General features: G+C 38.6%; 1 protein-coding gene across 1 annotated transcript in view; it reads left to right on the top strand.

The window, feature by feature from the left end:
- The window catches only part of LOC104408822 (ELKS/Rab6-interacting/CAST family member 1), a gene marked incomplete at its 5' end in the record, with an annotated part of 177,792 nt that overhangs the window by 112,661 nt on the left and 42,224 nt on the right, over positions 1–22,907 (top strand). The window contains one exon of the mRNA XM_010018544.1: positions 13,674–13,818. Coding sequence (XP_010016846.1) covers positions 13,674–13,818 — 145 coding nt within the window. The remainder of the gene's footprint in view (positions 1–13,673; positions 13,819–22,907) is intronic.

Below are 22,907 nucleotides of genomic sequence, written 5' to 3'. Positions count from 1 at the left end.
TGTTTTACAGACAGTACCAGATGTACTGGTACAATTCTTTTCTTAAGTAAATAGTAGTATTTGCATTTACAGAGGTTGTTAAATGTTGTGCTTTCGGTCAAACCACAAGGCATGAATAGTAGATCATGACTGTCAGCTCCACTCAGCCATATTTGTTTCAACTGACTATGTTTGTTTATGTGTTTTGCAGTTAGCAGTTGTTAGTTTTAAAAATCTAACGCTCTTCTTCATTGGTGGTCTTTCATCTCAGTTTTTAAAGATTTATTCTGCATGAAGCATTCTTATATTTTCCTGTAAATTCATTGGTCCATACACTTCAGAAAATGCTGAGAATTTTCGTTGGTGTTGCACAAAATACCTATTTCTTAAAGATAGTTTCAGGGTTGAAAGTTGTCCAATTCACTCGTGTTTACCCTACCTCACAGTTATTTTCTTCCCCAGTCCCCTGTGAATCTCCATACATTCAGTGTAAATCTCCACTGTATATTCTTGCCATGAATTTGCTTGTTTTAAATAGTTTAGACATTATAGGTAACTGACAGAGTGAGCTTTTTTCCTCTGGGTTGAAATAATACTGTTAGAATGAAGAAGCCGTAACCTGTAAAGCAATCCTGTTCCTTGCAACACTCAAGTTTCTGAGTTGACCTTCTCATCCTGAAGTCAGCCTTGGAAATTATACATAATTTTTCCATAAAGTAGATAAAATTAAAACATTTTGCAATCTAGCAAGAAATTTTGTTGGTAGAAGTTAACCTTGCCACAAGTCTCAATACCTAGGAAGATGCTAAATTATTCTTGCTAGCAATGGTACAATCAGTTAAAGGGCAACTATATCAAAACAAGCAAGAGCTACTTACAGGAAGGTATGGGAACTTTAATTTATCTATAGTGTAGACATGTTTTCATGAGAGTCACTCTCTGTGTGTGATACAAGATGGTTTAAGGTTGTTTCTTCTATTCATGTCTTTGAAATTGGAGTGGTTTACTTTTTTTAAGATAGAAGAGTTGTATCTGTAAATTTACATGGGGTAGTGTTTCCTCAATAAGGCAATTTTCATGGGATTTTTGTTTAAACTACAGGAAGAACACAGCTTCGGATTTGTACAATTGAAAAGGTGTTGGTAGCTGGAATGTGCTAAAATGAGGTTTTTCCAGTTCCCTCTCATATGAATGACTTGCGCTTTCACTTTCAACATGTCGCTTAAGGTTCTTGTACATTGTGTCTCATCACAAAGCAGACAATAACAGCTTACATTGAGACTGTTGAGCTTCCTTTTATATATATATAAAACTTTTTAAATTTGTACATGAAAAAAGTCTTTGTATAACAAAATGTGTCATGTTTAGTGGAGGTCTGATAATAGAGGGTTGTCAAGGGTCTGTTTCCATGGTTTAGATCAGGCTTAATGGTGCTTGCTGTGGAGAAGAGCATGCATGCTCAGTCTCCTAAACTGTTTTTACAGCATGCAGCTCCAGTTTCTCCTCGTGAAGAGCAGGGAGTGGGTAGAGCTAAAGCCAGAAAAGACAACAGTAGGATGCTCCCTGCTTACTGTAGAATGCCAGTTGCTTTAAGCATCTGGAAAGTTGTTTATCTTCAGAGCTCATCAGAATATACTGGAGTGCCAATTCAAACACATCTTCTGCATTGAGAGACTGCAAGTAGCTCCACCTACTTTCAGACCTGGATCTGAAAAAGGAAATTAAATGAAATCTCTCAGGCCCCTTCTGCTGCAATTATGGAACTAAATATATACAGATTTTATCCATAGCCCCTGACACCTGCTCCATTCCTGTCCTCAACCCTTTCAACAACTTCTGTTCACTTAGAAACACTTCTTTTGGCACTACTTAAGCAGCAGTCATTGAAGCTACCAGGAGCAGGAGGCAAGGTGATGCCTCAGTGCTGAATGAAACTGCTTCCATCCTCTTTTTCCCCTGATGCTGCTATTCGTGGCCTTATTCATGCCTTGGGCATTTCTTTGGCTCCCTTTTCAATCTATTTCCTGGGCAGCAGCAGCAACCAGAGAATACTGAAATACAGGTAGTAAGCATTAGTCCCAGGATAAAACAGATGTCAGCATTAGTACTGCTGTTGTTAGTACCACCAAACCCTAAGACATCCATTGCAGAATTAATGTAGACAGTCCCATATACTGTGTCTGACCTTACATCTTTTTAGAAGTCAGACAGGTGGTTCTGGAGGAGAGGCTTGCACAGTCATACAAAAGACCCTTCAAAGAAGAGGGAGAAGGAAATAAGGTGAGACACATCCAGGTTGGTAGTCAGTTAGACAGCAAATAATGAAAGAATCTGTAATGCTAGCAAGAAAATTTGTTGAAATGAAGAGGAAAATCGAGATGTTTGTGAACAAATAACAAAATGAAATAGTTCTACACATCTGGTATGTAACGTGAAAACCGATGTCACAAGGATAATGGCAATTAATGTGAAATAGAATAATATTCACAACTGGAATGTGGGTACGAGTTATTCAGGAAAGCTAGAAATGGAAGTACAGGTGGCATATATTAATGATACTGTAGATTCTGAGGAAATGAAAAAAGTGATAGCATAAATGAAATAGCATTGCTTTGAGTCAAAATAACGTAAGGACCATTAAAAGGATTTATATAAAGAGAGTAAATGGTAGCCTCATATGAATTTTACGTGCAAGAGTTGTGGTAGATGTAAATAGTAATGGAAAAGTGTGGTTTTATGGGAGATACCTATAATGGATGCCAACCAGAGAAACTGCTGGACCTCTTAACTCAGTATTTCCTACCTCACCAAGAAGTAATATGGTTTACAACTTTGGGATAGTAGTAAGTGTTGATGATACTAAAGAAGAAATTGTCACTAAAACCAACTCTAGCTGTAGTGACCACAAATAGAATGCACTTATGTTTCAAAAAAGAAACTGTGCTAAACAAGTAAATACTTCAATTTCAAAGTAGTAAACTGAAAAATTAAGAATATTAGGTAGCAAGTAAATTGAACAGAAGGACTCAGAGGTTCAAATGTAGAGGAAGCAGGGAATTTATGTATATAAAAAGTCCAAAACTATGAGGTGTTTGCCTCCCAAATGAAGGCAGGAAAGTTTAAGGAAGAGTTACAAATCTAACTGACTGTGTATCTGCATCCAAAAGGAAATTAGGAGCAGCCTTAAAAAATTATCAAGATATTTTGGGGAAGAAGAAATTACAGGAGTAAAGTGAGAATTGTGACAACTCATGCTGAATTAGACCTTCCAAAGGAATTCAACCCAAATAAGATAACATTCTATAGTCACAGGTATAAAAACATCAGGAAAAGAAGTGGAATCACAGTGCACTGAGGACAGGGCTAGGACTAGCAGTAGTATGTGTATGGTCCCAAAATTAAATTAATGTCTTTGCCTTGGTTTCCAGTGAGCAGACAGATAAAATATAACAAGAGGAAAGTGTGATGATCTATCAGAATAAGTATGTCAAGCATGGAAACAACACAGATGCAGAAAGAAGTGAAATGAACTATAGTAACCAGAAATGACAGTCATGATAGTAATGTAGTGCGGAGGTGGGCTCTCCATCAGTTTGTATCTTTGATTAAACTCTAAAGGTTGGATAGTTTTCTTTAAAGTATAAATCATTGCTTGGGTTTTTCACATGATCGGAAACCAGACTAAGACTGTAGTATTGCTGTCATCATTTGACTGATATAGCTGAAATTTCATTCTAGCACCTTTCACCTGGGGTCTGATTCATGAAGACATAATTAAAGACCAGTTGTTTTCACTGGAGTAATTGTGGTTGGTTGATATGTTATAATCAATGTGAATTCAGCAATTCACTTTCCATTCTTACATTTTGGCAGCATTGACTTTGGCAACTAAGGGTTTGACCCTGTCAGAGCATCTTGAAGAACTGCAGTTCCTCTAGGGATAAGGAGCCTGTGGTCAGATTTGCTTTCCTCCTGTTTATTCAGGGCTAGGTTTTAACTGGATCACCAGGCTGAAGGGATACACAATCAGTGGTGCTGACACCAGGGAGCAGGGCAGGAACCTGAAAACTGGAAGGCAGAACCATCTCTTTCAGTGAGGGCCCTGTCTTGTATCAGCTTAAGCCGATAGAGAAACCATGTGTAAGCTAAAGCTCAACCTGTACTTGACCATGTCACAGGAAATGAAACTAGAGCTGTTTTTCTTACAAGGTCATTTTTTCAAAATCTGGTGGATGTATTCCGGTGGCCTGTGTTGCCTGGTTTAAAATTATACCTAAAGTTTGCGCTCTATTAGCACCGCCGTTAAACAGCGGATGAAAAAAGACAGCACAAGTTTCAGGACTACCTTCTCAGAAAAGCCAGCTCTATGGAACTCCAGAGCCTTATTGGTACTTCTGTCTCTCATCCAGCTTCCACACCAAAGGCAGGTAAAACAAGAGAAGATATATTAAAAAAACCAAACAACTACTACTCTTTGTAGGGACAAATCTTCCATAACATCAGGTGCTATAACATCAAGGTTGAAGGTTCCTTCTAAAATATGCCATCTTCAAGAACTCCCACTGTTCACAGGCAAGTAAGTGAGGCTCACGTACTGTCAGTTTAGCAGCTGTGATAAGCAACAGCCACTTTCTCACTGGAGGAATTAATCTATATAGTTCAGGAAATTAGTAGTGGGTTGGAACATCCCTCTCTGAAAGCTTTAGACTTTTTTTTCTGGACGTGGTGGCAGGCACAGCATAAAGCTGTACTGCAGTTCTGAGTTCTCAGAGCTGAGATGTGAGCAGGACTAGGAATTGCAAATCTTTGCTTCAGGTGCCAAAGCGGTGGTAAAATTAAGATGGAAAGCTCAAGTAAAAGAAAGGCTAAAACATTGATGGGAAATGTAATATGTAATATTTATAGGATTACATCTGACTGTATCAAAATTATTGAGGGAAAGGACTTTGAAAAGCATTGCTTATCAATCCTAGTAAAGAATGATGCTTCTGTGATTCTAGATATTCAGGATATTAGAGAAAACATGTATAGGAAAGTCTAAATATGTTACCAGCATTTATTTATTTATTTTTAAATAAGGGCAACACAATTGGTAATGCTTCCTGTGTCTGAAATTAACATTGTTTATTATCACACCACTCATGCAATAGAAAATTACAGGGGCATGTCTTTTGTGATGAGACAACTATCCACAAAGAATTTACATTTTTATCTCTTGTTTTCCAGTTGTGGTCACTTGTATGTAATGACATAGAAAAGAACAGTGAAAAGGTGTAAATTCAGGAGGCTTCAATTTGCTGATGACAAACAACTTCATATTTTCTTCTCACTTGGTTTGCTTGACTTTGCAATTCCTTTTTTGGTAGCTGTGAGAGTGTAGATCGGGCCGAGAAGGACTGCTGACATGCCATCCAGGCAAGGGAAAGGTAACTTGCTGATTCAGGAAACAAGTACAGGAATGGAAGAAGCGTGGTATTATCCCTTTTGACTGAGGGTGAAAGGCTATGTTTGGGAAATTAATTTGCCGTCTGAGGTTTGATGATTCCCAGCTGCAATTAAGAGAACAGGTAGCACATACTGCCAAGTTACATTTTTTTCCCACACTCTTGCAGCAGGAGGTTGCTACTGTTTCTTTTGGATAAATGTTTCGCTCACTTTGGGATACTCCATGCTTTTCATATAGCTGCATCTTAAATACTGTGGAAATTGTAGCTGGTGCAGAATTTGGCAGCTTGTGTATTAAGTAAGGTACTGGTCTGTTACCATCTTGAAATGATGTTCTTTGGTCTGGCTGCACGTATTTGTCAAAGTTACTTTTAAGAACTGAATTCTGATACCCAGAGTTCTGCGGGGACCGCATCGTCCCTGTGAGGTAGTGCAGGTTCAGCAACACACTGGCAGGATGACAGTTGCTATTGCCAGGATCTCAGCATGTTAGAAACTGGAATTTTCTTTCCACATGGTTCAGAGCTGTCAGTTTCTTAATTTTCTGAAGATGTTCTATAACCCCCCAAAAAAGCGTTGAATTTGGATCTACACTGTAGTTTATGATGAAGAGGATGATGTTAGGGCTGGGGGAACTGTCCCGTTGGATCAGCTGTTTGGTGTGTTGTATTACTAATTACTTCTTAAGAGTTTATCAAGTGTGACTCACCCAAACACTGTGATTCTACCAAACTCATCAAATTTCTAAATACAGTGTCCTAACACTTTTATATTCTAAGATGTCACCTAAATGTCTATCTAGCTCTTACAGTACTGCAGTACTTTATCTGAATCTCTTTGCGTGCTAGTTCTTCATGTTGTTGTCACTTCATGGGAGGTTTTTTTAATTCATATGCAAATAATATAGTTCTTATTGTAATGGTGGTTCACCATAGTAAGACTTACAAATGTCTGTGATTGATAGAAAAGCATTAAAAACTTTTATAAGAATTTTCTGTAGGTCTTTGAGGACAGCAGTGGGCAAAAATCAGACAACTGATGCAAGTACTGTGTGAGTATCAGCTCTTTCCTTCTGTGGTGGCAGATGCCCTCACCACTGGAGTGAGTAAATAGTTTGTGAAACAACAGAACCTTTCCAGTTTGAAGCCTGTGTATTAAACGCATGGCAGCCAAAATTACAGCTTATCTTAATATGTCAGGTTGAGAACTCTGGCAGTCAGTCATCCCTCAGGAAAGAGCCACAGTCTCTATTGAAGGAACTGACTGGATTGCCCTGAGCTTGTAGCTAGCTGAGCTCTCCAAATTTGTGTCATTTGTGTTGCCTTAAACGTTGTCATTTAATGCCAATCACAAGGAAAACACAATTTATCCCTACAATGAAACTAGGCCTGATGGAGTTATCCCAGTTACTCAATGATATTAAAATCAAAGCTGCTGCTGATCTCAATATTGCTTTTATATTATCTCATCCACAGTTTCAGAAATACTCCACATAGGAAGAAAACTCATAATTTGAAATAAAATTATATGGAACAATATATTCATAATATTTCTTTATGGAATTTGTTCTCACTGACATATGTAAACATATTCTCTTAATGAATATGTGCAAATTTTATGTTTTGAAGCATCATTAATTCATCACTGTTTGTACCGTGTTATTCTTTCTAATTATACAGCTGATAAATATTCCAGCATTATGACTCTGAGAACTGTGCCACAAAGTACAAAACTGCTTTTAAAAATTCATTTTTTGTTATATTTTACCAGAAGGATCCTTCTCCTTTACTAGGAGGAGTTGTGAAGGAATTAGTCTCCTGAAACCAGGGATGTAGAGAACCATTTGAAGACATCTTGTTTCTGTTAGTATTTGTAATCCAGAGGACAAATTTGGCTACCCTGGTAATTAAAACATTTTTAGAGTGTGGATAAACTTGTTTTATTACGACTTACTGGACCTATCCTGCTAGAGCTTATTATCTGGGAATACAGGGTATAGTCCTGCAGTGCTGAGGGTTACTGAGTAGTTAGTCTCATGTCCCCATTTACAAAGATACGCTGTGGTTCGCCAAAGAGGAATGAAACAAGACTGGTGTCTGCAGTACTCCAGGGAGATGGTTACAGTATACACTGCACATAAAGGGACAGTGCTGATAGGACTCAGAAACTGAATTTGTATGAGCTATAGTTCCTTATTTTCTAAGTTCATTCAAATATTTGGTCACTCAAACTTCCAAATCACTTATTTATCCTCACCTAAGCCCATACAAGAAGTCTCATCTGTGCTGTGTATGTCTTTTTTCTAAGGCCTCTGCAAGCATGTATATGAGATGCTAGCACCTGGCATTTTTACTAGGGTCGCTGCAGCTGAAGTGTTCTTGAAGAAAAATACTGTTCAGCCTCTGAAGTTTAATGCTGTCCAATTCTTCAAGCCCTTTCTTCTCTGCTACAAAAAGATTTAGAAAATACTGCTTGCTGGATGCCTTCTATTTCTACAGTTTGTCGTATTTGTAATATGTAGTAGTATAATAGTACATTGTTCTGATTTTTAAGCTTTCATTAAAAAAAAACAACAACAACAAAAAAAAACTATCTGTGGTTGAGGGACATTCTTAAAGTTTTGCCTTCATTCAAAGCTTGTACTGAAAACCAAGCTGCAGTTTAAACTGTTGCCATCTTGCCCAGTTATCAGACATTCAAGATCTGAAGGTGATGTGCCTTTGCACACTCTTCTTTCTTGTGTGTTGGCAAAAATATTAGGATGGCCAGTAAATGCAACAGGACAACTTCTCTATATGAGTAGCTTATGCAAAACTCTAGCAATTGTTGGGAGTGACTGAGGGGATGAACAGAGATCATACATCATGAATACTTCGAAGGCTGACAATATTTGGCATCAGAAGAATTCAGTCATGGCAATTTTCAGTGCCACCTGGGCTCTGCAGTCATCACTGCCTTCCATAAGACATTTCAGTCCTCTGGATCCATTATTGTCTCAGGATTGGAGTCGTTCATTATCACTATGTCCTTGTCATCAGCTATAAGAACTCTCAGTCCCAGCTGAACTGCAAACAGAATGGAGACTGTAGATGAATTAGAAGTATGCCAGAGGCAGCTCTACTGCCGTAAACTGTTCTGTAGCCATCTGTTTTAAAAAAGGCAAACCCATCTTTCTTAGCATTTTTTTTTTGAGACTGCAAACAGAGTGAATAATGTTGATATTTATCTTCAGAATATATTCACCATTATCCATGTACCACCTACTGGTCTTGGTGCCTCTCCAGACTGTAGTGATCATGATCCACATTCAGTGAAAGGCTTCAGCATAAATAGAAGGAAAAAAAATCATCCTCTTTTTGTCCAGTTCAGACTTAATCCTGAATCTCTTTTCACTAGGTTTTCTACACTGTTGCCATTTAAGGTTTCCCTTAGCAATATTCAGTCTGTTTTAGAGTCTGCTTACCTCTTGTTAGCTGCTATACAGCTCAGTTCTGATGCACAGAACCTGCCCAAATGGAGAGATAAATAGGCAGTTTCCCCCTTGCTGAGTGACTGTTGCCACAGCTACACTGCTACTGGTATCTGAAACATCTGAACTAACCTAAGTGACCTATGTTTATGTAGTGACTCAGACATTAGCTAGGCTGTTAAAAGATCAACCATCTTGGGCTATGCAGCAAGTACATGCTTTGACTGCCTTTTAGAACATTTCAGGACCTCTGATGTTATGAACTGAACACACAGTTTGCTGAAGAAGCTGCGCATGTACTACTGACTGGTACCTGAACCAAAGTTGAGCCTCTAAGACTCACTGCAACACTTCTGACAGATAGGTTTGTTCATGTGCGTCATTCACAGAGCAGGCCATTTTCTCCTTCTGCCACCTCACCTGTATTACAGCAAGTACTTTTGGTCTCCCTGGGGATAGCAGCTCTCAGGAAGAGAAACAGGTCATTTTTATGGTGCTCTTCAATCACAGAAATTGTGTTTTGCTTGATGATACTTGCTTTTTGTGGTCTTCAGAATAATTCTAGCAATTCCAAGCTCTGTTGGAACAGCAGTGTGCCATTTAAGCGCTCTAGCCACTCAGGTCTTGGAAGGCAGATGCAGGGACTGTGAGTATGAAGACCTTAGGCCCACTGTAGGAGAGGATCAGGTTTGAGATCTTCTTAGGAACCTGAGTGTGCACAAGTCCATGGGACCTGGTGAAATCCATCCGCAGGTCCTGAAGGAGCTGGTGAATGAAGTTGCTCGGCCACTGTCCATCATATTTGAAAAATCATGGCAGTCAGGACTGGAAAAAAGGGAAATATATTCCAGTCAATGACTGGAAAAAGGGAAATAAACCCCCCATTTTCAAGAAGGGGAAAAGACCCAGGAAACTACAGATCAATCAGTCTCACCTCTGTGCCTGGCAGGATCATGAACCAGATTCTCCTGGAAACCATGCTAGGGCACATAAAAACCAATGACGTGGTTGATGACAGCCAACATGGCTTCACTAAGGGCAAATCGTGCCTGACCAATTTGGTGGCCTTCTATGATGGGGCTACAGAACTGATGGACAGCGGCAGAGCAGCTGATGTCGTCTACTTGGACTTGTGCAAAGCTTTTGATGCTGTCCCACATGACATCCTTGTCCCTAAACGGGAGAGGCAGAAATTTGAGGGAAGGACCACTTGGTGGATGAAGAATCAGCTGGATGGCCACACACAAAGGGTTGCAGTCAATGGCTCGATGTCCAACTGGAGACGAGTTCAAACACCACCTTGTTTCAGTTCCAGAAAACAGTCAGAAAGCCACAACTTTCACCCCTCTTCTTGACCAGCAGCCCTTTCACACACATGATGTAGCACTGAAATTTTGGACAATGGATTGTTTTTTCTCAGGCATGGTGGTGAAGATTATTCAGCTAAAAATAAGTAATAGGCTGCTCTCCATATCTAATTGTGGTGGTCCTGGAGTTTTCACTTAAGAAGTAGAGATGGGCAACAGAGGATTTGATTGCAGAAGGTATGATTTGTGTGTTATTTGAGGCACCTCCAATTTCCATACCAGAGTAATAGCTATATAGATACTGTTAAAGAGATATTCCTGGCTCTGGTCCTGAATCATCAGCAAGGATTGTGGGTTTACTATTAAAAGAATAAGTGTTTCTTTAGAATCAAAACAGATTACTCTAAAGAAAGTGAAAATGACCAGAGCTCCAAGCCAGCCTGTTTTTCCCAAGATTACAATAGCTAGAATAAAGCAGAGGTCATGGATCATGTTCTGTCACTTCACTCTATTGATATTTTTCATGTTTCAGGCATACATCCAAAATTGGATACTATTCCATAAAGCAAAAGCAACAGAAACAAAGTGGCAATAATAATGTGTCCATCTCGGGTTGTTCCCACACCTACGATCTGAACACTATAACTGAGAGTCTGATGTGCACCTTTTCCTTTCTTCTACTCTTTGTCTCCATTAAGTCATCATAATCTTTGTATTTCTTCACAGCATAAGTGTATTTAGAGTATCTTTTGATACTCTTCTGAAAAAAAAATTTGCCTAAATTTATGGTATTGTGTCATGAAAGACAAGGAATAATTTAAGGTGCTAGTTTATCTAGATATGATCTAAGTGGGATCCAAGTACTTCCTAAAATGGATCTGTCAGATTTTTGATATGCTGGTAGTCTGCATAAAGCAAGCTTGCTCTCTTAGCATGTACAAGAAACGCCTGTATAAATGCAGCGACGAATTCCAGTCACAGCAAGTTCATTGTGTAAGTCCATTCTGCTGTCAGAAGGTGAACAATTTTGTCTATTGAAACATACCTTTTCTTCTTGGAATACATGGTTCTTTCACATTTTTTGATAATGATACATGGTTTCAGCTGAGATCCTGATAATAGCAAACTTATGGGTAGCTTCAGCAAAACTCAGTTATCACTGGACTGACTGAGGGGATGGACAGAGTGCTGCGCTGGCTATTGCCGAGCTGGGTTAAAAGGTTGTAGCCCTGAGCTGCTTCTCAGAAGCTACTGTATTCTCTGCATGTGTAGTTGGTCCCATTCTATTAAAACAATGTGTTGAGGGGGATTTTTAATGCAAAACAGTATTGTTGAGATTTTTAGAACAAGGTCCAGAAGCAAATATATATGCAGTTACTCTTACAGATTGGAGAAGAGATTATTAAGTAAGTAAGTAATCTGGGATAGAAGTTCTTTGTCTAACTGAGCAGGAGGTATGCATCTCCCTGCACATTTGATCTAAATACTGAAGTACTGAAGCTATTTCACTCTCCATCCTCAGAAACACTGCAATATTAAATACATCTTTTCATGCTCACCAAATTTGTAATTTTTTCAGGATTTTAAGAGGTAAAAATTTCTGTACTCCAGTGGTACCAGTCCTTTTCCTTTTCAAGCCTTCAGTTTAAAAGTCCAGTCTATTACATGTGTTTGTTTAAAACACCAATATTAAAAAAAAGCACTGACATCTGTCCTGTTCTTCTTTTTTTCTCGGTCATGTATTCCTTCACGTGGAGCTCAGTGAGCAGTTTTGGAGCACGTATTTTTATTTTAGCCACAATTACAAATTCCTAACTAAGGTTAAGTTAATTGTTTAGAAAGAAGACACAGGAAATAAAAAACAAAGCTATTTTACTACAGATAAAGTCTGCTTAAGGAGTGGTAACAAGTGAATTAGAAAAAAGCTGATTTACTGTCACTGCTTCCCTCAGCAGTTTGCCAGTGTGATCCTAAGTCACCAGATTGTGATGGGTCTTTATTAAAAAAGATCTTGACAACAAACAGATATATTGGCATCATTAAAAGCAATCTTAATATTTTTCATTAAGCTTCTATAATTTTTCTTGCATCTTCAATAGAAGACTTATGGCAATGTTATTAGCATAATAATTGCTGTTGGCATAATTAGCAGAATAGTTGTAACACATCTGATTGTTTTTAGAAAGCCATTCTATGAAATTATCAATATTAACATGCTTTTGCTTGTAAACGAGAGCAGGTAAAAATTTTGATTATTTGGGAATTTGGCATTTTTACTAGTTTAACTGCATTTGCAAGTATTTTTCTAGATGAAGACTACATAGGAAATCAGTAGCATTCAGAGTCTGTTTTTCACCATCACTTCTGCATGATGCTGTCTTTCACACTGCCATAAATGATTAGGACCTCATTTTCTTTGCAAGGTGATGAGAGGTGGGACAAGCCACCCTTATGGGGCAGTAATTTTTCTTTTATGTCCTGATGCACATTCTGGTTTGGCCACGCCGTCTAAAGATGAGAATTAAGGTCAAAGGAGAGAAACAGATGTTTTTCTACCATAGAGCAATCCTTTGAGATCTAAAAATCCATTTTAGAACTGCTGTATTATGATCAAGGCCATTGTCTTAATCTCCTCTCTTGCCAGTATCCATAAAATGTTTCTGAATTCTGTTTTTAAGTTTTTTGCTATCAGGAGAGATTATGGCATGGTTGTCTTTCTACCTCTAGTTATTACAGTGCTTGAGCCTCAAGATCTTGCTCAATATTAAGAACAGAATGTTTGTTCTTACACCATTTCCACAAGGCTGCAAAAGGTTTGTGATGAGGGCCAGCCTACATTTGTCTTAGTCAGGACATGCATCCAGCAAGCTCATTATATTGGTTACTTACAAGAAAAGTCAAAGAACAGCTCAATCATTCTTGAAGGCATCTATTTCAACATTTGTCTTGTAGAACAAAAGTGCCTATGTCATCATCTTCTTCTGGGAATACACTGTATTGTTCAAGTGATTTCAATAAACTTCTCACATGCTACCTTTCTTCTAAATAGCTGCATGAATAGGCAATATAAGCTAATATAATTTAACGCAGAAGTCTTATCATTAGTCCATTATTTGTTCATGTATTCTGAAAATCTCTTCTGGAAATGTATAGAACATTACGAAGAATGAAAATTTTCAGCCAAAGTAATAATACATAGTAGTTACTAAAAACTGAGAAGCTGAGTGCAGAATAATAACATATCGTTACATGTTTTTCTTACCCTGTAGCAATAATTTGGCATGAGTGCAGCCATTTAGGGGTAGGCAGGTAGGTCTTGGCTTCCTGCTCCACCAGCATAGAACCATGACAAACATTTATTACTGCTCTTCAGACTTCCATGCTGCTACAACATGTATGGTATATTCAACTCTTTCTAAAGGCTTCCTCTGAGTTTTGCAGGATAATAATGTATTTTTATGGGTTTTTTTCAGACAAGAAGCCCTCCTTGCTGCCATTAGTGAAAAAGATGCCAATATTGCTCTACTAGAACTCTCATCCTCTAAGAAGAAGACCCAAGATGAAGTGGCTGCACTGAAACGAGAGAAGGACCGTCTTGTGCAACAGCTCAAGCAGCAGGTGGGTAGGGGGAGACTAGGAAAGAAAACAGTTAATAATCTGGTGTGAAAGTATTACTTTGATTTATGGAACTAGTAATGTATAATCCTGTCAAAGATTGGGATAGAAAGTGTATAAATAACAATTTCAAACTAGCTACCAGTTATGAAGCCTGTTTAGAACTTTGGGGGAAAGAAGAAGCCTCATTGGTGAGGGAAGTTCCTTTGTGTCACTTGCCTGAGTAGTAAATGTGTGGTAGAATGCATAGCAAACTGTGAATGAAAAAGACATTGATTATTAGCTTCTACAGGCACAAATAACCACAGATTCAGGGAAATGTAGTGATACTTCTCTTGGTGGTCCGGATTTGCCTTGTCAGGGAAGAAAATTCTCGTTGCTGTAAAGCTTAAATATCACAGTCTCTACTGTGATTTCAAATCTGTGACAGGAGCACCATCTAGAAATGCTAGCTACTAGAGTAGAATTTGGGAGGTCTTGTGCTTCTGAGGAGATTGGCCCTTTCCTGTTTCTGGCCTCTCCCATTTCTAAGATCTTTTTGTGTTGGCATAGCAATAAGAAAAACTGTGTTTTTATTCAAGCATTTAATATTGTGTTTCAGTGTTGAATGCAATGTGAAACATACATTGCCAATAAAACACAGAGGAAGCAAAAGGCATCCCTGGCAATAAGAGATTTAGGATCTGAAATATCTGTGTAGGTTTTTCACTTCAGCACTTCTACTGTTTTTTCTGAGTTATTCCCTTGCCACATTCCCTGCAATAGCACATGAGCTGCTGCCAATACAGTATCAACTTCTTTAGTGCCATCATTTCCATCTTCATAAAATTTCATGTGCAACATTTTATCTGTCAATCAGATTATTTCTGTTGCTGTCAAAGACAGTAAGACAAAGCCAGGTTGCTTTCTGATAAAGGATTTCTCTGCTCCTTCCTAAGGAAATACAAGTAGGTTATTGGCCATGGATTTTTAAGATAACTTAAAGATAAGTTAAATTTAATTGATGAACAGTAATTTTGATTATTATACCAGCTTCAAAACAAGCAAGAAGTACAGCTTACAGTCTTGTATAATTTACTGTTGAGCAACAGTTGTAATTACTTTCACTTGTCAGCCAGATGACCTCCTACAAGATTCAGAAGTGGCCACAGCAATAGAAAACACTTATTTTCTTCATGTAATTGTCTGTAGGTGTAGCAGTTAATGTACACTACCACTCATTCCAAGAGAAATTGGAACTTTATTGTCATCTCTTGTTATCCTAAGTTTAAATTCTAGCCCCTTGCCTTTTCCAGTTTCCTTCTGATTATCCTTTGTGGGTAGATAGAAGAGTCTAGTGATTTGTGGTAGCTTTTTTTCTATTGAAAATTTGTGATATTTGATTTATCCATTAAGGTTGTGATTATCTTTAATGACTTATATTTCAATTAGGTGATTTTTTTGACATTGTTGTAGGTCATATCATTATTTTTCACTGCTAATAAGTCTTAAAATACCATATTCTATACCTAAAAAGACACAGACATTTCCTTTAAGGATGCCCATTCTAAGTGCTTTTCTATATAGCTGTGGGATACTTGATTTACCAAATAAAATAAAATTGCAAAGGAGATTAATTTGAAATAGTGAAAACAATTCTGAGCTGGTGGTGTTTTTTTAAAAAAAAAGGAGCAATAGTCCTTTTTCAAAAAACTCATTGGAATGTCCAAATGCCTTTGAAGTTTCTGGTTCCAAAACTGCCATCAGCTAAAGACTTGTCATTGTTTAAGATTGTTTAAGACTGTCATCTTAAAAAAAGAAAAAGAAGAAAGCAGAAAGTAATCTCAACACATCTGTGCTACAAGTAGTATAAATACAAGCTATATGTAAGTAGTATAAATATAAAATCAGAGATAATGAGGCTGCAAGGTATTCTCCAGTACATTCCCAATCCGCAAGGCAGAATATATGTTTATATATAAACAATCTAAACTATGTTTTAACCATAACTGAGAAATATTTATTTGGCCTAGGAGGGATTTGACATATCTTCCCTAAAATCAGTCCTACATCTTAAGGATGCATCATCTTTCATCCTTTTTTGTGTGCAGCTTTCAACACATTGAAAGAAAAGCTCCTCAGAGTTACTTGTCATGGGACAATAATACTCACCACCTGTTTAAATTGCAGGGGATCCCAAATCACATTTTTTTCTTCAGTACCAATAATTTTGGTACATACCTTTTCTGCATCAGTTCAAATCATACAGACTTTTGACAGCTCAGAAGAGAAGGCTGTGAGATTTTGCAGGATCCTGATTACTGATATAGTCAAAGAGATTCTCATTTTTCCACACGCTTTGCAAATAACCTCTGTACTTGGCCCTTGTGGTCCTCTTCAGTTATTACAGGTCACCAGCCTCATATTTTCCAACAAAACAACTGGGTTTATTCATCAGTTTGAGTTTTCTCTACATGGACCCTTTTCTACATCTTGGGAACAAAGTTCTATCTGTGTTTGCCAGCAACACAGGACTATACAGCATTTCAGGAGCTTCCTAAAAGTTTAGCTGTAATTCCTAAATTTGCAGTAGAAATTGTGAAAAAGTCCTTCGGATTTGCAGATGCATTGAACACAGCTATTCCAGAAAGGCAAGTAATGCCAGTTAATCAGGATGTTCTGGAAGACTTCGAAAAGCAATTCTGGAACCTAAAAGGTTTATTCAACCCTTCAGATTCAGATCTGGGATCCTGACCTCAGGAATTCCTTCCTTCTGCCTTTAACATTGTTTCAGAGCTGTTGAGCTCCCTGATTAAGTATTTGGTATTTCAGTCTATCCCGTTTCTAGGAAATTCTAAGGCTTTGTGGTGGGAAAGCAGCTCTTTCCCACACAGTCAGGCTGGCAGTCAGTTGACTAAAAGATTCCCGTTTCCGTGTACATAGGATGCAAGTAGTAATGCTGAGCAATATCGGAAGGGGGTGGTTTGTGTGAAGACTTACGCATGCTGTGGTAGGCACTGTATTCCTGATTGCTGAATCTCACTGTGAACTAGAAAGGGCCTCTGACCAAGGTAACGCTTTAGAAAAGCAGTTTTCTGACTACACAGCAATAGCAAGTGTGAATGGATCCAAGTGTGTATGGTAGGATTCAGACTGTGCCTTTTCGTGGCTTGTGCTGGTTGTCATTGAGTTGCTACAATAGCTGTCACTGCAGACTGACTCACTGTTATTTCATCTTTCTTAGAGTGTGGAGGGATACAACTAACTCTCTCCCAAAACAAAAGCTCAGTCTACCAATAAGCCTCAATTTACTGCTTAAAAAAAAAAATACAGTTTCTTCAGCCCTGCAATTTCAAGTGATTCTTATTTATTTAAAAATATTGGTGAAGACGTGGATTCACCAAGGAAAGGTTGTACAGATTCTGGAGGACTCTGCAGTTATTCTTTGCTTCAACTCTCCTTTCTCCCTTCCCAACACTGTCACATTCCTGGTCACTTGCACCGGCAGGGTATTACTGCAAAAGACAGGGAAGGAGTCCTGCCAAAGGCATTTTGGTTCTTTAATTTCTTTAAGTATGTGTATTAAAGTTTGGATGAAGAGAAGCATTTTGGAAAGAGGATATGGCATCAATGTTGTTTTAATTTGGAGTTTCTAGGCTCAGAATTGCAGGAATGTGCCTCAATATAGAGACCATTTCCTAATGAGGCACTCAGCATTGACCAGGCTTTCCAGTAAATGGAGCTGCCTGTTTCATATTGGTTGTCAGTTTGTATGAGGGATTTCCTCTATCATCGGAAAGGCAGGCCAATTGCAGGGCGAAGGTCAGCAGCTAATGTGGTCCCAATTTACTTCCTCCCAGAGTACTTTGTCTCCATGAGTAGTTCATGGAGAAGCAGTGGTTGGGAGGCTGCTGCACCAGAGGGGGCCAGGGCTGATGCAAAAGAACAGAACTAAAGGTTGTCTAACACAGACCAGATGTAGCGTGGCAAGCGCCAGCCGGTGTGCTCAGATTATACACCATACAGAAGAACCCATGATGTGTGTCACTGGAATAGACGGAGACCCAAGGAGCTTTGGCCTGCTTTGTGGCAGCACATCCATTGCTCATCTGTTAGAAAGTGGCCTGTTTGCCACTTAGCTAAGCCACTTGTCAAGCTAAGTTTTAATGATCAGGGTATATTTATTGTGACAGGGTGAAACGCTACTCTGCAGCTTTGAGTTGTAGAGGGAAGGCATATCTGAATGGGCTGAGGTTTCGTGTTTGTGGGCTTTGACTCTTAAACACTTGGGGTTTTCTAGTAGGAGCTGTTTGGAGCAAAGCTTGTCATTTTCTGTGTTTTTCTATGGTGTCTAGCACAGTGGGGGCCTGACTTGACCAACATCTCTAGCCACTACTATGCAATAAACATCAAGTAATAGTGCTGAAATTTTTAGGAGCTTCTGAATTGTGTCAGTGTGCTTTCTGAGAGCTTGGGGTATTATGCAATTGAATTGTTTGTAAATCACTGTATTCACTTGTATTATTATATAATGTTTCATAATTATTCCTGATTCTTTTATAATACACTGCAGCGAAAGTTATGAGGAACTAGCTTGATTCAGTGTTACTGATTATAGGATCTCAAGATCTTAATTTTAAGTGGTGTCACTCCAGGTTAGAATAATACTGTACATTTTTATTATGCTGCCTTTTCCTAAATAAAAATAATTTTCAGATCAGTTCCTCAATCTTTCAGGAACATGTTGAGTTTTTATCTGATACTTTAGCATACTCACAAAACTACTCTGCTTAAGCTTTCTCCACATATTTCACAAACATGTGTTTTCTTCTGTTTTCATCAGATATTTTGTTACCTCTTTTCCTCACATGGTTAATGAAAAATACTGGGCTCAGGACAGAGCTCCCCATAACCCACTTGATTTATTCAGTTATACCTGTAATCAGTTCTTAAAGAGTATTAATGAGGGAGACCTTCAGTCTTGGGAACTCTTTTCTATGGCTCATCTGTCTTTATCATTATAATGTCAACCTCACTGCAATCTAAGGTCATTATAGGTTTTTCTATCTGTTATGGGCATGGAAAAAGCCTGTTTCTCTGCACTTCTTAGCAGATGTTTTGGTTTACACTGGGGTATATAGTCTGTGTTAATTCTCTAAACTGGGCAGTCTCAGTCCTTCCAGTTTTCATGTGTCTTGTTTTCTAGATATCTGATCATTCCAGATGTTTTTTCTTAGATTTTGTTTGATTTGTCTTTTCTTTATTCAAACACAAAACTGGACAATGCTCAAAATGAGGCCTTTCCTTAGCCAAAGTTGTTCACGTCATGAGACAGTGTGGGAAACCTTAATGGAGTCTTACAAAACATCACCATTTCCGGCAGGTTTCCATAAACAACTGTTCATAGCTTTCATTATAGTAGGTAAGCTCTTCCTAGCATGGTATAGTCAAAGCTAGAGAATTGGAAGATGTGATTTTTTTTGAGTACCATCTCAATTGTTCTTTTCCTTTTCTGACCTGAAAGGATATTCTGTGAGAATTGAAATAAATTGTCTTAGTGCCTGAGTACAGTTTTAGCAAAGACTGGCGCAGAAAGTGCATGAGCACTTTTAGCTTCTTGGCTTTATTTTTGATGGCTTTCACTTTTAACTGAGTAGAAGATCAACCTTTGTCTTCAGTTTCCTTTTCATTGTAAAGTACAACACTAATGTCTACTTTTTCTGCCTTAGGACTTCCATTTCATGCGGTCCCTCACCTTTTCTGTTGTTGCCATATACACTCTTGCTGTTCACTTACGTTAGTGAGAAGAGCTCCTTTCTATTTTAGTGAAGGGAGATAAGAAACCTCATGCTATTGAAAGTATGGGTTATGTAGTCAGCTTGCTTGCCATTCGGAGGAATGTTTAACATCTGTCATTCCTTTCTACTTCTATATCCTCATCATGATCATTCCTTCCTTTGTGGTCCAGAATGAATTTGAGGGGCTGTTATTTACCATTCTCGTAAATCGAGAGGAATTATTTGGCAATGACTGGTAGTCTTGATAGTTAGCTTTTATACAATATTTAATTTATATTTCATCTAGCCATGCAAGTCCCAAAGCTGTTTGCTGTGTGCTTCTTTGTGCTTCTTCCCTGCAAAGATTTTGGCTGGCTTTCCTTATGAGGCCAAGGGACAGCAAAGATTTGTTTCTCAAGTGAATGTGGTTCATGGGATCATGAGGAAGAGGAAAGAATTTTAGATTCCAGAATAGCTTCTCCCCCAAAAAATGCTATTTTTCCACTGTTATTTGTTTCCCTGGAAACCCCACACACTGACACCTGACACTCCTCTGCTGTGAACTTTCCAAAGTGAAGTTCCACTGGTTGGAGTCATTTTCTCTTTGTAACAAGAGAATGTACAACAGGTCAAAGGAGACTGACAGGCAGGCGTTTTCCTCTTACTGCCGTCAAGCAGTATCAGCATGACCACACTTCTGGCAGTTTTTATTACCACTCTGCCTGATGAAAAAATACAGATTCTGCAAGGCATGCAGTTAGTCTTTGCTTTGCCTTAGCTGCCCTGATTGAAACTGCGTCTGATGAGAGTGATTACCCTGTTAGAAAATTATGTTCTTCTTCAGGTGATATGGATACAGTCACTGCAGATGATTGCTGAATGTTGTGCTGTTTCTGTGACAGAACTACCATTGTTCTCTGAAAGCATCTGAGAGGTCTCGGTGGTGTGATGGTGCCCATTGAAGTTTAGTGCATGGAGGTACCTCTCAAACCACTGTTACAAGGGGACTTAGGACGTCTAGGAAGATACATTAAAGTTGTCTGTGTGTGGTGGTATTGCCTTCTGTATAGCTGAGAAAACAAAGTAAAAGTTAATGTTTGAAACAAGTGATGAGATTCACGGTACTTGGATCCATCTTTGTTTATTGATCTTTTCACCCACATACTTGCACTAGCAAGAGTGGAAATAGATGCAGAAATGGGGGAAGAAAACCTATGTGATAAGAAAGTTATGAATGGACAGATGAGTTTGAAAGGGATGTGCATGTCAGAGGTTCCTTCACGTATTGGGTGGAACAGAACTGTGGTATTCTCTGAATGCCAGGTCAATCTATTTGAAACAGAAGCAGACAGATTAATATTTTTTGCCAAGGATATTTTCAAGGAATAGTGAAGCATTTTGATAACTATTGTTACTTGTAGTGGACTTGTTATCTAAATAGTGCTGTCACAGCCTCATTTATACACTGTGTGGATATTGAATCAGTGTAAATAATATTTTTTCAGATTCTTGTACCACCATTATCTATAGGGTCAAATGCAGCTTTACAGAATTTGAATCTACTGGCTATAATATACAAAGGAGCCAAAATACATATTTTTTATAGCATATTCTTAGCTGTAATGACAGCATAGCTGGCATACATGTAAGCCGGCAGAAGTGGGGGAAATCACCGTACACTTCCTATCCAGGAAGCTACTGGACTAGAAACAGAAGAAACTGCTAGCTGAAGTGAATATATATCCACTAATGGGCTCTCATCAAGCATTGCCAGCTGTCAAATTTAAGCATTGTGGCATTTGTCAAAGGCCTGCAATCCACCCAGATTATCAATCACAGCACAGCACTGTTTGTTTTGCCAGGCTTCGCTCCTCTGTAATCGTTTCTGTCACAGGGGGATCTCTGCCAGGAGCAGACCCCAGCACCCTGACAGCAGCCAAGCAGGCACAGAAAGCAAGGCTTTGTCATGCCCTTGAATGCCACTTCCTGAAGCACAGGACAGGAAGCCCTCACAGATTAAAAGAAAGCACCTTCTCCTTGCCATGTGCTCCAGATTTTTTTCCCATCATTTTCAATCATCGATTACCACAGTAACAGCATTCAGTCAGCGTCAGCAGTTTTTTCTGGGGCAGCATTTCACCTTCCTGTGGTATTACTTATACTCTCATTCCCCTCTTCCTCCTCCTTTTACCTTTACCCTCTGCCATTTGTATTACTAAGTAATAATGTATGTTCAAGTGAGCTCCTTCCTGTCGCTGGCCTCACGGTGCCAGAGAAGGGAATTGCCTGTTGAACCTGGTATTAACTGCCACGTCTGCTTTCTGCTTGTGCTTTCACTCATGTCTCAGCCAGTAGTTTTTAGGGCATTGCAATGGCAGCTGTGTAGGCTTGCTTGAAGGGGAAGGTTCTTTGCCTCACTGAGAGACTTAAGATTTACAGAGGTAGTTTGGAACTCAGATGACAATACAGTATTTGCTACCCTGTCTTTCCATGGACTACTATTTCTCAAGTTTTATCTCAGTTTTCAAAAAACTGTTTCATTCAATTAGAAATATTCCTCCATTTGTTGATTATATTAAATTTTCATATATTTTCATAAAAGTTTTACAGCTTTTTAATTCACTAAAACTTGGCATAAATAAAGGTAAATGAATTGGATAGTTGCTGACAGGATCTCCTGCCATATTTACAGTATCTCTCATTCAAGGATTGTGAACTTCTGTGCTAAGTTAGTTAGGCAACATTGTCCCTGACCAGAAAATTATGATTTCTGGACAAGTCTTGGTTAGCAATTGCGAGACCCTGTATCCTATTTCTGTAAGTAACAACCAGTCTGCTAGTGTTTGGTATCAGTCAAAATTCTTAAGTCTACACTGGGAGGATCAGGCTTGTTAGTGGTTTTAAAGAGTTTAGAACATTGGGTGAGTTTGGGTTTCTCCAGAAGACTGCACTAGGAAACTTAATTTGGGGCCTAAAAAAATAATAATTCCTTTGTGAATAGTATTTCTGGACATTAGCACAATGTATATACAGTCACTGTCACTTCCTGTCGCAGTTGTACTGTGTAGTGGTTTTCTGTAGTTATCATGGTGCAAACCACTGAGCTGGTAGGCACTGTTTTTCAGTTAAATAGAGTATATTAGAACAGGTCTTTTTAATACATACGGCCAACAAAGCATTTATGTCTTTATTTCGGTGGGATTTCTGTGCTCCAAAGTTTACAACAGTTACCCTCAGTTTCTGACAGTCTTTGTGTAGGCTGATGAGTTTGTGAGATAGAAGCAAAAGCTCAAAAAAAAAGCTCTGTGTAGAAGAGCTCAAGATTGTAAATAGTTG

Source organism: Nestor notabilis, unplaced genomic scaffold (assembly GCF_000696875.1).
Source record: "Nestor notabilis isolate BGI_N333 unplaced genomic scaffold, ASM69687v1 scaffold5557, whole genome shotgun sequence".
Classification (NCBI taxonomy): domain Eukaryota; kingdom Metazoa; phylum Chordata; class Aves; order Psittaciformes; family Psittacidae; genus Nestor; species Nestor notabilis.
Note: the sequence above shows the minus strand (reverse complement) of the source record. Positions and strands in the feature narration are given on the sequence as shown.